Below are 17,828 nucleotides of genomic sequence, written 5' to 3'. Positions count from 1 at the left end.
ATTTCACAATATTACTGTTTTTACTGTTTTTTTAATCAAATCAATGCAGCCTTGGTGAACATAAGAGACGTTGTCTTTCAAAAAAAGACATTTAAAAAACGAATCCAGAATTTTCATCTCAGTTGTATCACTTTAACTTTTACTTACAGTTAAGGTTAGTGATTTGAACAAACCTATAAAAATTATTCAACTGTGGCACATAACTTGAATCATGGCTTATTAATGAGAGCAGACCTGCCAACCTGTATGTATTTTGTGTAGCAGGTATGCATTTTGACCTCAAAGTGCACTGGTACGATATGTCGCTCTAAACTATGCAAAAACCTGGTTACGCCTGTGTCCACGCACAGCACTCAAATCAAACAACAGCAAAAGAAGAAGAGTTTGGCCAATCAGAGCGCTGGGTTCATTCCCCAAATAGCAAGCATGGAGGATTGACAAATGCGTAAAGCCTATCATTAAAAAGAGACTGCAAATTGACACCAAATCCCGCTCGATCCCCCTTCCACTCCCGCTGTCTGACTGATTTCTTAAGCGAGGACAGTACAATAGACCATTTTTTTTTCGGTTTTGCATTTAAACAACTTCAGCCGGTTTTATTTCTCTCCGAACTGGCTCTGTTTGTGTGTATACCTGAGATGGCTTGAAGAACACAGATAAACAATACATTGTCACAGTCGAGTGTTTATTGTCTTTATGTTTTGTCATTCAAAACATTTATATCTTCTTTTTATTCAGTTACAGTGACAGCTGTCTTTGTCCATATTAGGGATTTCCTGGAACATCAGGAGCTTCTATCAGCATGAATGAAACAGACAGATGTGTTTATAGCGCTAAATGGCCAATCCATAAAAATAATACTTCTCTCAAAACAAATTTATAGACATATGATAATCCATGTTTTTCTACAGTGTACAGAAGTGTACTGGAGTAATAATTAAAGTGTACTGGAGTTTTTCCTAAATAGCATTTTAAATTGCAAATTGCACAAAAATACTCTGATGTGCCGTCACACTGATGGTACTCAAAAAATAGTTCCAAGGTTGGCAGGTCTGTGAGAGGTGTGTTCTTTATTTTCTCAGTGATCAGACTTTTTGCCTGTAAGAATATAAAATAGACATTGACTTACATTGAAGGTACTGTTCAGCGTGCATGAAACTAGAGTTGTATTTTAATGCTTACGCGTGTGTGTGTGTGTTTATTTGTAGGAGGCCCAGCAGACGGTCAGCTTTTTCCTGGAGATCAAATCCTAAAAGTGAGCAATAAAGCCATAGAAGATCTTTCGCCTGAAAACGCGGAGCAGATGATTAGGTAACTGATCAGATTAGAGGAACACAGCTAAAATAACTTTGCTGAGTTGATATTGCTTGCTTGTTTCTTGCCCCACTCATAAATATGATGATGTCATGATTTGGTAGTGTCATTTTTTTCATATTTTATGTTCCGACCTCAGGGATTGCCAGGACTCTGTAACCATGACGATCCTCAGAAATATGGCGGTGTGTACTTAAGATTCTTCTTCCAGTTTGTTGTTGTTGAGTCAGATAGTGGTAGGGTTGGGAATCAAGAACCGGTTCTTATTCAAATCCGGTTTTCTTTAAAATGTTGAAACTGAGGGGGTGGGGTTTGTTCTGTTAATGGTTCTGGATTTTCTGCATTCTTTCACCAGTTCAAGTCGATTCTAGTCACATTTATTTATATAGCAGTTTATACAATACAGATTGTTTCAAATCAGCTTTACAGTGATAAACAAAAATTCTTCAATTATGAAATGACTTAAATTTTAGCCTTAAAGAAACTCTACAGAAGACCATAGTGCCATTGTCCAGCTCAGAATTTAAAGAAATGTTGTTGTTTTTTTTTTTTTAATCCTTTGAATTTTCAGAATCCTAAGTCTTCATTCATAACAGCAGAGAAGAGAGCTCGTCTGAGAAGAAACCCCATTAAAGTGCGCTTTGCAGAGGAGGTGGTCGTCAACGGACACACTCAGGTAAAGCCACACACATACTCAACTCTCACACCAACCCTGGTCAGGATTACACTTGGACCAAAAAGGGTATGATGCAGCCTGGTTAATAGTTTTGTACTAACCAGCCATGACCATAAGCAGCGGTGCATGACAATACATTTGTTGTTGGTATATTTGTTTTCATCAAAACATGATGGCATGCTGCTTTCCTAAGCTATGTTTCATTAATTGTTTCCAGGGAAACTCTCTTCTCTTCCTGCCCAACGTTTTGAAGGTGTACCTGGAGAACGGCCAGACCAAAGCCTTCAAATTTCACAAGACCACCACTGTCAAGGTTTTAGACTGCTGTTTTTCTTTTCTCTTCTGCACTCTACATCAGCTTTAGCTTCAACTTCAGTACTATGGGGTCCAGCGATACTACAGGAATTCCATCAGTTATTGTTTAATGTTAACCTTATTTTTGTGAGCGTGTAGTGTGAGGTATTAGTGTGTAGACAGTGTAGTATTGAAGTTGTCTCTGTGTGCAGGATATCGTGTTGACTCTGAAAGAGAAGCTGTCCATTCGATGTATTGAGCATTTTGCACTGGTGCTAGAACAGCAATATAACATCACCAAACTACTGCTGCTGCACGAGGAGGAGCTCATACAAAAGGTAACACAATAGCTAACTAAAAGTAGCAATGCTATTAGCCTGAATATATTTTTCTTTCGAGTTACAACAGTAGCTCGGCTACATTCAAAATAAAGCTACATGTTAAAAAGCAAACTTTTACAACATTAAACATAGCAGGATAAATAGCTAAATGTAGCATGACACTATATTGTGCACAAGCAAGCATTAATCAGACACATTGCACACCTAAAATGCCTCTCTCTCTCTCTCGGGTAGCATTGGGAAGTGTGATTCATATTTGTGTATTAGTTAATGTGGAAAGCTAATTTCAGTGAGCCAGTTGAAAAAGCAATTCACTGATTCTTTCCATCATCCTTCGGTTGTATTGACTTATTGAACTCTATTTTTAATTGCTACTATTAATCACTTAGTTTTATATGTTAGAAATTTCACCTAATATAAATGAGGTGTTTTTTATTAGTTGTATGTTGTGTAAATGTATGCATTGTTCTAATTGTGCTGTGATTTTGAATATAAATATTGTACTCTCGTAATTGTATAAACAAAATATATGACTGTTGTAAATAGCTTGAACATAATTATCTGATGTCAGTAACTTAAAGGGTCATATTTCTGAATGTAATAACAAAATGTGATTTATATGATGCAACTTATCTGTGGTTTTTATGATGCAATTTTGCCAGTCAGATGTGACTTATTTTCCGGAAAATACGGTAGTTCAGTTGTGAGTAGCTTGCAACTTGCTAGACACGTGCCAACGCATACAGAAAGATGCAATTCTTCTTTCTTACACCTATATAACTATAAATTCTAAAATATATCTACTTATACACACTACAGCCTCGACTGGAGTTTGTAATAAAGTGCTCTCTTGTCGCTGCTCTTTCAGGTGGCACAGAAGAAGGATTCTCATGACTACAGGTGTCTGTTCAGAGTCTGTTTCATTCCCAGAGACCCAATGGACCTCCTGCAGGATGATCCTGTAGCCTTTGAGTACCTCTTTCAGCAGGTAACACAATGTGATTATGTACCGCTAAAAACAAAGTGGTGTAGAAATAAAGCAAAGCTTTAAGACTGCTGTGTGTATCAGTGTTATAAAGTATCATTCAGTAAGGTATTATTACAGTTTATCAATATTATGAATTAGTTTTTATTTTTATATTTTCATGTTAATTTGTTATTGTAGTAATTTTGGGTGTTTTTGTCATTTTTGCAACTATTTTTCACAATTTATAAATCAATTCAGTTTTAGTTATTTTAGTACATCAAGTAATGTCAAAAAATGTTGCCTTGGCAACTAGCTGAAATAAAATATTTTTAAATATTTTATTTATTTTTTTAAAAGATTTTATTTAATTTCAGTTCATGTTTATTTCGTTTCAAGTAAGGAAAATGTTTTATATGGTTTTAGTTTTAGTTAACTATCGTAACCCTGGTGTGTATGTGTGTGTGTAGAGTGTGGGAGATGTGTTACAGGAACGCTACGCTGTAGAGATGAAATGTAACACAGCGCTGAGACTAGCCGCTTTGCACATGCACGAGACACTGGCAAGCTGTGGACAGACGATGAGAGCATCTGTTAAGAGCATTGTGTAAGAGCGCACACATACACTCAAAAATACTCATGCTACATTAGAAAACAGTCATTTAATGTGTGTGTGTGTGTGTGTGTGTTAGCAAGGAGTTTGGTTTAGAGAGCTTCATCTCTCCCACTCTGCTGAGGAACATGAGAGAGAAAGACCTGCGGAAAGCTCTCAACTACCACATGAAGAAGATCCAGTCGCTGCTAGAACCACGACAGAAGGTGTGTGTATGTCTTTTACATTTTCGGACAATAAGTATTTTTCAGAAAACTATGAATTCTATGTTCCTATAAACAGAAAATAGTGTATTTTTTAACCGATTTTTGTTTTCTTTACATCTACACTTTTTATATTTAAAATAATAATTAAATTAATAGCAGTTTATGGATGATCCCTTTGACAAACTAAACATGGTAGATTAAAATACTGCCTACCGCACAGTATAAACTGTACACTGCCTACTAAGATTTTAAAAATGTATGTGAAATAGTATGCAGCGTAAATGTTTCATCAATAGTGTGCTACATTGTTGTCACATGACCTGACTACATTGCATATTTAATTCAGCCATGTTACAAATAATGGCTGATATAGAATGCATTAGTGCCTAATCAGTCTTTCAGCGACGTTGATTACTGGAAGTATATTTTCCATCTAGTTTTCTCATAGGGATTTTTTTTTTTAAACGTCTTTGTTGAAAGTTATATAAGCCATAAACCAAATCAGCCAGCTACAAGCTGAATCACAGCATTACAAACTTTGATTTGAAACAAAAAAGTACTTGGAAAAACACAAAAAGACACTTTTGTACTTAACCGATTAAAGAGCTACAATCCCACGAATCCCATTGCAAATGACATAAATTAAAAACAATGGTGATATATAAAATGATTCATTGATTAGAAACTATATACTAAACAATGGAAACAATATATATTAAACAAAATATGCATAGAGACTAACTCGAGTTCAGAACTTCAGTTGCGGTGCATCATGCCGATATTTTTTGGCACAATTTGCACATCATGACAACCTTGGAGCTCATTAAAAGTCTGTCTATAAAGGCTTATAAGTTAATGTTGAAAATCAGTTTTCTTATGAAGAAAATTATTGCACTTTTTTCTTCAGGAACTCAACTCTATTACTCCTGGTTCATTTTGTCACACTTTAAGTGAGTGCATTGAATTGTGGGATGCTGTATTCTATGCAGTGTGCTCTGGTTATATCCTGCACATTTGAACAAATGTAGTGGGCAACTGGGTTTTCTATGCCAACCATAAATTTGCATACTGTGCACATTATACATACTATGTACTGCAGCAGTTGAAAGACCACTTTTCTTTTTCCTGTCCTTGTTTTTCTTACTTCAGTCATAATGAAAATATATTTGTTTGTCTTTTCCATTTACCTCTCTCTCACTCTTTCAGGTGATTTCTGTGTCTCAGGCTCGTTTGGCTTATCTGACCCAGATGGCGGAGCTGATTTCATACAGCGGGAGAAGCTACAACGCCACCATGCTGGTGAGAGAGTAGTGTCCATCTGGCACGTTCATCACAAATAACAAAATCTGCAGAGCACCGATATGTTCCGTTTATTTTCCTCTCTTGTCTGGCGGCAACCATTTGTTTTTTTGTAGATAATGTTATGCTGGATAAAATCTTGTCAAGCATTCTCCCATTTTTAAGGATATGAATTTAAGCTGTTCTGGGGAGCAAGAGATTTGGATAAAATAGCAGCATCTCTTGCAATGACATAAAAATAAACCTTGAAATGACGTGAAGCCTGAGACTGATTCATTATAAAGAACTGACTCATAAGATTCACACTGGACCATTATAATGATCCTCACTTAATATTATTTATATACTTTATATGTTGATGTATTTCCTTGGTAAGACTGAGTCAGATTGGAGGAAATGTGTGTGTTACAGTTGCAGGACAGGGAGTCGTTGGTGAGTTTGCTGGTGGGAGCAAGATATGGGATCAGCCAAATACTAAACCACCAGCTCAACATGATCTCCACCATCATAGACTTCCACTACATCACCCGAATAGAGGTGCTCTCAGAGTCCGACAGAGTCAGCATGCTCAAGATTTACCTGCAGGACATCCAGGTGTGTACATTTCTACCAACAGATTAAAATAAACACAGTTAAAATGCTGAAACTGTACCTTCGGGACATCCAGGTGTGGATAAACACCCAGGCACAGAAATATGTTTTTCCTCTCTCTCTCTCTCTCTATCTGACCATCTTTTTATCCTGCAACTTCCAGCCTATAGCCTTGTTGATGGAATCCGTAGCAGCTAAAGATCTGGCCTGCCTCCTGGCTGGATACTGCAAACTGCTGGTGGACCCCAATATCAATGTGTTCCGCTGGGGACCCAGACCTAAAATGCGACGCATTCCAGCAGAAGAAGGTAGGAGATTAGGGAAGGTTGTGTCATTAAATATGTCGCATAACTTTTTTCTCCTAACACCCTGCCCACACTATAAGTGAGTGATGTTGCTCTGTGTAGGGACCAGTGTTGTTATTGTTAACTAAAACTAATAAAATAATGTTTGATAAATTAAATAATGTTGAAATAAAATAAACTATAAATATTCATTCGAAAACTTAAAATGTTAACTTTAAATGCTAATTCTTGATATCAACAATGACATCATCACTCACAGAAATACAAATTCTTGATAAAGAACTAATTAAGATATTATTTAAGTTAGTAATTCTATTTTAACTGGTTGCAATTTCAGACATCAACTGCCTTTGTTGATATCAATAATTACTTTGTTACTAGTAAAAATGTGAATTCCTGACATCAAGAATTCAGTTGTCACTAGTTGAAATGTTCATTCTTGATATCTGTAAATGTATTTCAACATGTTACATTTGTTACGTCTGATATCTGAAAATATATTTCTGCTATCAATATAATTTAATATATCTAAAATGTCTCTTACTAATAACAATCACGTTCATGATATCAGAAATTAACATTGTTACTAGTGACAATCAAATTATTGATATTAAAAATTTAAATGTTTACTAGTAGCAATTAAATTGCTGATATGAAGTATAGACATTTGCACAAGTAACCATGCAATTACTGATATAAAATATAAAGGGTTTTACTAGTAAGAGTTGTATTTCTGATATGTGAAATTGGAATTTCAACTAGTAAAGAAAAATTCTTGATATCAACAACTGAATTTGAATGGCAGCCTATGGTGACAGTTAACTAGTGAAAATACAATTACAGATATAACGAATTATAGTTTTTACTTGTGGAAATGTAATTCCTAAAATAAAAATAGCCATTGTTACTAGTAAAAACCCAATTCCTGATATCAAGAATTAGCATTTTAACTAGTGAAAATTGAATTGTTGATATCAAGAATTCATACCCTGTGAATAAATAAAAGTCCAAATGGCTTGCCTTAGCCTTGCCAACTAACTGAATTAAATGTTGAAAATATAAAAATAGCAGCTAATTCAAAATAATAAATACTAGTACATAATACTAAAATAACACTGATCGGATGGCTTGGCTTCCCAGCACAATGCCATAAAAATAAAAACCAAGCAAGAGACAAAGTGTTGCACACTGCATGTAGTGGTTGCAACTTATGAGAACAAAATATTTACTCAAATTCAATCAGTCAAAAAATTATTGTGGTGGTACCATTGTTCAGTGATGGTATTAGACTATGGTACTTTGAAATATACTGAAAATTATGAACCTTGGTGTTTACATGGTACTTCCAAGAACACCACTGTACTACTATGGGATTTATTGGTTACATTATATTTTACATTTTACAATATATTATACTAAATGCTATATAAGTTATGTTTAATGTGTTTGTTATGCATAGGGTATGTTTATCGGTGTGGAAGCGATTCAGGAGACAGTTCAGAGGATGACTACGCCATGGAGGGACTGCTGGACACTCAGCTGTCAGAGGACTCTATGTCCACTCATACAAATGATGGCACGGAGGAAGGAGAGGAAGCTGAGGGGAAAAGTGAAGCAGGTGCAGAAAAGGTCAGAGTGATTGTAATGCATCCCTTTTTAGAGGTCGAAGGAAATGAAGCGAGCAAGAGAAAGTCTGTTGGAGATGAGGATTATGCCATGACAATGGATTCCCTTTTGGAGACAGGTTGGTACTCGGACCCTCGAGTCAACAGCAGCTTCTCCAGTTTGTCTAGTAACTCGCTAAATGCACTGGAGGAGAGTATTAAGGCAGCCATTGGTGGGCTTGGTCATATGGATGTGTCTCTGGAAGAGAAACCCAGTTCTGGTCTTGTCTCTAGTGCATCGAGTCTGAATGTCCACCACCCTTTCCTCCTGGAGGTGCCAGAGCATTTGGATGAGAGGGGCAATTCAAACAAACTCAGACGACCTTCAGACCTGACCTACAATGATTACTCAGTTCTGCGCTTCTCTGAGCTCTCACAAATGTCTGACAGCTTGCCAAGCCCACCTGTGGCCAGCGATGATGCATTGAGTGAGGAAGATGAGGATGATGAAGGAAAAGATGGTCGCATTTCCGCCATATCAGCGGAATTTGAGGCTGTGTTAGCTTCTTGTACCCCTAACAGCATAAATGCTAAATTAGCAGGAGTGAACTTTCAGGCACTCTTCACCAGGATTCACAACCCCCCAGCATGTAGACAAGAGAGAAACAGCTTCCCACAAAAAAAGACAAATGAAGCTAAACAACAGGTACCATCTTCAAAATTAACAGCACAATATGTGCTGATGAGAGCTGTGAACACAAATGTCCCTGAAAAATCAAAGGACTCCAGAGACAGTTGTTCAGAATCTGAGGATGAATTTTTTGATGCCCAAGATCGATTTACCCCTCCCATCACAGAGAAATGCCTCACAGGTCAGTGAACCATCTATTTTTACCACAAAACATTTGTGCATTCCGAAGAAGAATGTTCAGGTTCAATACAAGTTAAGCTATATCAACAACATTTATAGCATAAAATCCATTACTCTGTCTTTTACTTGCATTGTAAAGAGGAATTTGTCAAAATAGGTTTTTGAAGGTAATCAACATTGTTACAAATGTTGTTGATAAATCTTAACATTTATTGAACCCAGAATATTTCTTTAATGTTCAATATCTAGTTTTTGATGTTTTTTTCAACTTATGTACACGTCTCTCTTACCTCTTTCTTATTCTTTTGCAGAGAAAAGCTCAGATTCTGAGAACAAACATCCTTCTTTTAGTGACCTTAAGGTTAGTGTGGACAAGACAAAAGCTCCGGAATCCAAAAACAGAAAAAAGAAGGACAGTGCCACACCAGAGAACCTCAAAGAAAACCCTTCTCTTGCCAACCATTTCACCCCTGCAATCCCCGAGTCTAAAAATCCTGAACTGGAGGTCCATCAGCACTCACTGATTTTTCTCCCTAAACCTACACCTGTGGAACCTAAATCTTTATCTGCTAACCACTCCACGGGGCAGAAAGCCCAGCACTGCAATGGAGACATCCCTGATCGAAATCCACACTTATCATCGCAGCTTCTAGAGATGGAGCCAGACACCATGGAGTTTAAACCAGTCACAGGGCCTGGACCTCCAATGTCTTCCTCATTAATTACGGCAGTACGCCAATCTGCCTTTCCCCAACAGACCTTAGTACACCCAGAGAATGTTCTAAATGGACCCAGACCACAAAATGGAATATCTGACCAGGTCCCGGCCAGTCTAGAAAAAGAGATTACTCTAAATCATGTGGATCTTGAAGGAATTGACAGTCAAGATATTAAGCCAAATCAGAAAGAGCCAACAAATGCCAAAGGAACAACTGAATTTGAGAAAATAACAGCAGACAGCAAGAGTCCTCTACAACAACAATCATCAGACTCTCTTGAAACCATAAAATCAGAAAATAAAGTGCCCCAGATGAACACAAAGCCCCCAATACCTCCCAAGCCATCATTCATTGGTTTACAGCCATCCACAAAGGCAGTTAATGCCCAGTCACAAAAACCTGAGGAAAAGACAAAAGTTCCCCCCAATGGTCTTTCTCTACACCCCTGGTCTCAGAGAAATGGTACCAGTACCTCCCCACGCTCTACACTGAGTAAGGGTGTTTCTCTAAGTTATGAGAACCTAAAAACTGAACTAAAGGCTGAAAGCTGTACAGTCAAACCGACAAGTGCTTCAACCACTCCTACCCCATCTCCATCTCCCTTACCTTCTCCTTCAGTTCAGTCTGTAAATATTGTTCCTGAAGATCCAGCTCAAACTGGGACTAGCTTCCCCAGCAGAACAGGCTCGTCTGGACGTCTGTCTGCTACAGCCTTGCGGGGAAAAATTCAGGATATGCCCTGGTACCTCACCCGTTCCCAAGAGATCTTGGGGACAGTAGCACTCAGCAACACTATTTCATCAACAGGCAATAAAACAACCATTGCAACAGATGTTAATCATGAATCCAAGAAGGTATCTCCCAAAGCCACTTCAGTGCCATCTTTGATTGACTGGAAAGAGAAAGATGCTGAAGTAGTCATTGTGAAGCTCAAAGATGGACCTGAGGAAGTGACCCCAACTCCCGTGAAAGACACCAAAAGGAAACCTCCAACATCATCAAGCCATCCTGACCTGAGGCAGAAATTGTCCACAGAAGCTAACGAGTTGCACAGGCATTTTGGGACCTGCAGGTCCGAACAACCTCAGTCACACAAAGGTAACCCTTCAGAGATTCGACTTGACAATGATTCTTCTCTATCCTCCGCAAGTCCTTCCCATCATGAGGCATGTGGCTGCCATACCGTTTATGCCAACTGTTTCAGCGGAGATACAGAGGAAAACTGCAGCTTTGATGATGATCTGACTGTTTACGAGTTCTCCCGTCGAAACCGGATCAGTAAACCACCTCAACCCACCCCGGTTCCTTCCCCTGCAACCCTCTCTGGTCCCTCACCAAATGTTCTCTCCCTACTCAGAGATTCCCCTCGTCCCCTATCCTCATCCTCAGAACTCAGTCCACTCCTGGTCCCACCCAGACCTCTGGAATCTCTGCCTCTAGACCGTGGACCAATAAATAATCCGCTCCACTTTCTGCAAGGCCACCATTATGCTACCGGCCAGAAAGGTACAGGGCTTAAAGACGGCTATGCCTGTTTGCAGCGAGATATTGATGAACTTCTTTTGGTTTTGAAGAAAGGACCTTCTGTAGTATACCCTCCAACCCACAAGGGGGAATGCGAAAATGGCAATGTGAATGGGAATTTGCTTTCAGAGACAGAAAGATGCCTGGTTCAGGCAGAGGCACGGAGATTGGCGTCAGGATGTCAGAGAGCCACACGGGTAGGATGGGCACCTGACGATGCTCTTCTATCCCTCGGGAACAGTTTTGGAGCTCTAGTGCATCTTACCTCAACCTGCATGCGAGTTCCCTGTTCGGACTGTGGAGGGTGTCATGGGGATATTGATGCAGATGAGGCCTTGAGGAAGCTCGAGGAGATTGTGGACCTGTATAAAGAGTTTGTAGGTGCTGTAGAGACGGCTAGAGAGGGCGAAGGTGTCAGGCTCTTAGCCAAGCAGTGTACGGTTCTTATTTCAACCGTCTTCTCACTAACACAACTATTTCGGACACGGACACCAGACATAGACAATGGAAATGTACCTCTGAACTTTTAAATTTTACCTTCCGGCACCCTCTTAAGGGACTGTAGAGTGTGAGCATTGAATTGTACTTAAAGTAGCGATGCCTTTCTGGCATCTAAAAACTGTTTGTGTGCTGGCACACAAGAATAATAGTAAGTGCCGTGAACGTACACACACAGTAAGCAAACTAACATGTCAGAACTGTTATGTGTTAACCTGTTTGTCTTGCCAAGTCTCCCTATAAATGTAGTGGAATTATGCATTCAGACATAGCTATTTTCTAACGGTTCTTTAATTCCTGATGTATGTACAGTATGTAGTAGGTATTTATTTTTTACATACAGTATATGTGCACCGTGGTTTCTAACCGACTATACCTGCATTTTGTTTGTTTGTTGTTTTTTTTGTTGGGTATATGTGAATCCCTACCTCTTGCTCTAATAACTGAGATAAACAGTGTTATGAAGCTTCACTTGTTTTCATGTTTAGTTTAGTCATGCTGCTCTTTACAGATTGAAGGAAGAAAGTGAATGGACACTCCACTAACCCCTAACAATAGATGCTGGGACAAACACTAAGAAGCCCAAATACTTATGCAGTAACGTTTCACAGGACTATCCAAATGACTTTCACTTCATTTTGTCTATGATACCTTTCTGGCTGTGAATGAGAGTTGATGGCAATAGAAGTGCGGCAGTTTGGCATTTTTCTACCTGTATGTCGGTGTGTCAAGTTTGGCTTTTGATGTTAGTTTTTATATTGGCCTACCAGCAGACTGTGGTCCAAAGACATAATAGCACAATTGGGGCATTTACACAACAACAATGTCATTATATTACTGTAGCACCCTGTAAAACCAATCCCAATGATAGCCAAACCACACAATTTCTCACTCGTCTGTCATTTTTGACTATGCAAGCATCACGATTTGTATCCACATTTTTCCACATATTATACTTTCTTACATTTTATACATATTAATACATACATAATTTTCCATTTGTTATGAATCACTAATATTTCGCTTTAGAGGACTTCCCTGACAAACCTAGGCCTTATAATTTATCTTGGAAGATCGTTGTGAAAGCTTGTTTGATTGCATCATTATGCAAATACAGTGTATATATTTATTTTGCCTTCTGTTTATTTAAACAAAAGGTTCAGTTGGAAATGTTCTTTCTTCCACTTTTGTAAGTGGTGAACAGCACCATATTTAGCATACATTAAATACTTTACTCATTAGTATAAATCATCTTTGAGTAAGGCCAGAAACATACTTCATGCAAGTATGTGAATGCAAATTCTTCTGGCGAAACCAGCTCAATTTCATTGCGTAGCACATAATGCAGAGCAAGTTGCGTTGCCTTCTTTACAATATTGCAGTGGGTGGTGTAGCGAGCATTCACTACTATCATTCACGTACTATCATGGCAGAGGAAACTCTTGCCGAGCATGTTTAAAAGCTGGCTACCTGAATAAAAACACATCTAACATCTGAAGACATCTGAAGCCATCTGAAGCCTCCTTGAGTGCGGAGTTTGTTTAGAACTGCACAATTGCAATGCATCGTTCAAGCCTTCAAATCTGCATTTCTGCACTTGCATGGAATGTTTCTGGTCTAAGAATGACGATTTTAGATTTGGCTGTCATATTCACAAAAAATATGATTTGGGAGACTAAAAAAAAAGATCTACGCTTGGAATTTTGAGTACTTGAGCCCTGGTGATTCAGTTGCCCTTTGTTCCTGATCTCAGACCAGTATTTTGTCGTAGAAAGGTAAAGGGTGAAAATTCTCACTGGCTATTTCTAGATCAGGTTTCAAAAGGCAACATGCACCTACAATACATAAACAATTAAGTTGCCCAGATCACATGACCAAACTTGAGCTCAGTGGATGGATTATGACACCATCCTTGTTCAGTTCAATTACTTGACATTAGAGCAGTGCTTCCAGATGGCAAGAATATCACCCATACTGGACACATCCCTCCCAATAAACACACAGACTGGCAGAATGTGGTTATCAAGTCAGAAAGCTAGTTTGCATGAAGAGAAATGTCATGAGAAGGAAAGAGACAAATATGTTGTTATTATTCAGTCTTTTCAAAGGAACCATTTTGATATCGAACTATCGGAGAGCAAACTTATTTCTGTATTAAATCTTCCTGTCATATAAAGGTTCTAAGAATGACGAAGACTAAATGGAACTGCCTTTGCATTTGAAGCAAATATGAAGCAAAAAAAAACTATAAGGGCCATTGTATTGAGATGTATGCAGACGATTGTGTTTCAAAGTGCACAAAATAAAATCTTAAATATGGCTGTACATGAATATGAAGGCAAATATGTGAATGAAATGAGAAGGGACAATCGAGAATCTGGTTTGCATTCCCTCTACTGTGTTCATGATAATAAAGGTTTGATTTTGAATGACAAATACTGTGGATCTAATGCATTTTTTTGTGTTGTGTGGCTTTTTCATTTTCTTTTAGGCAAATATATAATTTCTTACATCTTTCTTTTGATTTTGGGTTGAAATATGACCTGGACGCTCTTGACAGGTTTTGTGAGATTTTGGTGAGTGATTTTTATATATTTTTGGGCTTTAATCTCAAAAGCTGTGACGTGTTATTTTACAATGTTTTGTCTTTTCTAACAGTCTGATTTCTAGTTTAGCACACCTACTAAAACACTAAATTGTCTGTCAGACTGTATTTGAGTTTGCAGGAGGAGATTACAGATTAGGCCTGGGATTAAACTCAACCGAAATCCTTCACAGTTCAAATTGAGGGAATGATGGGATTGTGCTGGAGCTGTTTACTGGCAGACGTAATCTGTGCTGCGCTGTAATCTGCCTTTTCAACAGAGAAAAGTTTTAATCTGTAGTAACTCAATAACTGTCTGGTTTGGTTCAGCTACAAAATCAGACATCAGAAGACTACAGAGAAAGGTTCGGACTGCTGAAAGGATTATTGGTGCCCCCCTGCCTACCCTCCAAGAACTGTATACATCCAGAGTGAGGAAAAGGGCTCAGAAAATCACTCTGGATCCATCACATCCAAGCCATCTCCTTTTTGAACTTTTGCCATCTGGTCGGCGTTACAGAGCACCGAATACCAGGACAGCCAGGCACAAGAACAGTTTCTTTCCCCAGGCAATCTACCTCATGAACAGTTAATGTTCTCCCATTGTGCAATTCAAATACAGTATGTGCAATAACCTTATACTTATTTATCACCCTAAACCCTAGTACATCCCTACAACTTATTTTATTCTATTCCTATTCCATCTATAGCACACCTGTACATACAATTTATTCTTTTTTAGTGGTTTATATTTATGCATGTGTATTTTATTCACATCTCACTTTTATTATCTGTGTGTCGTTGTTGTCTCCGTGTACTGGAAGCTTGTGACACTATAACAAATTCCTTATATGTGCAAACATACTTGAAGCTCTTTCTGATTCTGATTCTGATTCTGATAAGAGAACAGGAACAGACAGGAACCTCTTGCTCTGAAATATATTTGTGTAGCCTTTTCTATTTTAATTTTAAATGTCATAGGAAACCTTTTGGTTTAGGTAATTTAACATTCAGTTAAGGCATAGTTCACCCAAAAATAAAAATTCTGTCATTATTTACACACACTCATGTCGTTTGTTGGTAACCAAACAGGTTCAGTTCCCATTGACTTCCATTGTATTTTTTGTCCGTATAAAGTCAATGGGGACCATCAACAGTTAGGTTACCAACATTCTTCAAAATATCTTCCTTTGTGCTCTGCATAAAAAAGTAAGTCATACAGTTTTGGAACAACGTCAGGGTGAGTTAATGATGACAGAATTTTCATTTTTGGATGAACCATCTCCACCGTAGCGCCATTTTGGAGAGTGTCCACTGAACGCATTGCGTTTGCTGTTGTGTCAGCCGCACCATTAAGGCATAGTTCACCCAAAAATAAAAATTCTGTCATTATTTACACACACTCATGTCGTTTGTTGGTAACCAAACAGGTTCAGTTCCCATTGACTTACATTGTATTTTTTTTGTCCGTATAAAGTCAATGGGGACCATCAACAGTTAGGTTACCAACATTCTTCAAAATATCTTCCTTTGTGCTCTGCATAAAAAAGCAAGTCATACAGTTTTGGAACAACGTCAGGGTGAGTTAATGATGACAGAATTTAAATTTTTGGATGAACTATCTCCACCGTAGCGCCATTTTGGAGAGTGTCCACTGAACGCATAGCGTTTGCTGTTGTGTCAGCCGCACCACACGGATGTGCTGTTTTCGTTCAAAGCAAAGTGTAAATAAACTTAGAAAACGTATCCGTGTGGTGCGGCTGACAGACAAGTAGAACAGTATACGACAACTCATTAAACACTTACATATGTAACTTTTAAGAATGACACACCACTTATAAAGGACTTCAAGTATATGTGGCTGAAATGCTGGGATCAGCAGTGAAATGTCCTTGATATGATCTGACTTCATGTAAATCATCTCCTTCCAGAGAATGGGAAAGCCAGATCCATCTGAATACGTACAAATGACATTTGCATGCTACATACACATTGTTTAAAAAACATGTGCTGGATACAGGTAGCATGCTACTGTTAGCTCTACAGTGCCAAAAACAGTGGGTAGACAAAAACAAACAACAACATCACGAATATATAAGTAGAAACTCCTGTGGCACCAATATAAAAGTAAATATATAAAATATACTTAATATTTTCTCTTTATAAACGACATTATGTTGCTCTTTTTGACTACAGCATGTCCTAAGTGTAACAAGTATGTGTCAATAACTTTCTAATATTACTTAAATAAACATTAATTACCTGTATGTTATTATTTAAATGCTTAAATGTGTTTCATGTCACTTATTAGCGCACCAAGAACACACCTACGTGAAGCTAATGCTAATCACGTTACTGTGACAGCACAAGTTCAGATGTTTACATCGCGAATTCATTTACTAAAAGTGTTTATGTTTGTGATTACAGAAATCTGAGCAGTCCGTAGCGCTAAATGTATGTAATTAATTACCTTCTGGTTGTGGTCCGGGGGAAAGTGACGGCTCTGTTGGGGCTGGCTGGGTCAGTGAGGCGGTTCCGACGCTGAGTTTCTTCTTCTTCGTGAAATTTTATTGGCGGTTGACAAACAACAAAATGGTGTATTTCAGCCACCAACTGGTATGGAGTGTGGATCAAAAAAGTGACTTACTTCCTTCCCCCTTTTTTTTTAATTCTCTCCCACAGATTAGTTATTAGTTTTAAGGAACTGAAAAATAAAACTATAGCATTCATTCCTTGAGTTATTTTGTCAACTATATCTCGGTGTAAATTGCATTTTTATTTTTTCAAAATTTTGCATTAGAATCCTTCTTTCAGTCTCGTATTTCTGACAGTACAATATAACATGTTCCCCTGTTTCTTCCTGTCCACAAAATTCACACCATCCCGTATCATGTTTACCCATTTTAAAAAGTGTACTATTTAATCTTGTGTGTCCAAATCTCATCCTCGATATCACTATCTCATCTCTCCTGTTTTTCCCTGCACTTCTCATCTCTCCCACTTTCCTTTGACTTCTGTAAAACCACCGACCTTTTTTCTCCTTATCCCATTGTTTTTGATTTCATTCTTACTTAGATTAACAATTAAGTTAATGTCGTTGTTTTTAATTGCTTCTTTTGCTTCTTTATCTGCAGTTTCATTTCCTTGGATACCAATATGCGCCGGCACCCATACAAATACCACTGTACTCCCCATCATTTGAATTCTATATAACGTTTGCATTATTTCCATTAAAATGTCTGGACTACTTTCCGAGTGACTGTACTGTGAACTAGCCAATGATGAACATGAATCTGAACAAATAATTGATTTCAAAGGTCTTATCTCTTCTATCCACTGTATTGCTAATAATAGTGCAATCATTTCCCCTGTATAAACTGATAGCTCATCACTGATCCTTTTCCTTACTGATAAATGCAATTCTT

The 17,828-nt window shown here is 38.0% G+C and overlaps 1 protein-coding gene across 1 annotated transcript; it reads left to right on the top strand.

Moving 5' to 3' along the window:
- Positions 1-1,099: 1,099 nt before the first annotated feature.
- LOC107570497 (uncharacterized) lies at positions 1,100-14,310 on the top strand. The gene is made up of 13 exons (XM_016256725.1): positions 1,100-1,311; positions 1,454-1,499; positions 1,886-1,990; positions 2,208-2,303; positions 2,497-2,622; positions 3,494-3,613; positions 4,060-4,196; positions 4,282-4,408; positions 5,615-5,707; positions 6,119-6,301; positions 6,462-6,606; positions 8,063-9,079; positions 9,390-14,310. Exons 1-13 carry the CDS (start codon positions 1,175-1,177, stop codon positions 11,849-11,851), a joined length of 4,794 nt encoding a protein of 1,597 aa, XP_016112211.1. The 5' UTR covers positions 1,100-1,174; the 3' UTR covers positions 11,852-14,310.
- Positions 14,311-17,828: the final 3,518 nt, after the last annotated feature.

This window comes from Sinocyclocheilus grahami, unplaced genomic scaffold (genome assembly GCF_001515645.1).
Source record: "Sinocyclocheilus grahami isolate Dianchi unplaced genomic scaffold, SAMN03320097.WGS_v1.1 scaffold1466.1, whole genome shotgun sequence".
In the NCBI taxonomy this organism is placed as follows: domain Eukaryota; kingdom Metazoa; phylum Chordata; class Actinopteri; order Cypriniformes; family Cyprinidae; genus Sinocyclocheilus; species Sinocyclocheilus grahami.
The sequence above is the reverse complement of the archived record's forward strand: the minus strand, read 5'-3'. Positions and strand labels throughout refer to the sequence as shown.

Excerpts from the sequence above, each read along its gene's own strand:
- LOC107570497 (XM_016256725.1), top strand. The coding sequence starts at position 1,175 with ATGCTTACGCGTGTGTGTGTGTGTTTATTTGTAGGAGGCCCAGCAGAC. Across the intron at positions 2,623-3,493 it reads AGGAGGAGCTCATACAAAAG|GTGGCACAGAAGAAGGATTC; the intron begins GTAACACAATAG and ends CTGCTCTTTCAG. Across the intron at positions 4,197-4,281 it reads GCATCTGTTAAGAGCATTGT|CAAGGAGTTTGGTTTAGAGA; the intron begins GTAAGAGCGCAC and ends TGTGTGTGTTAG.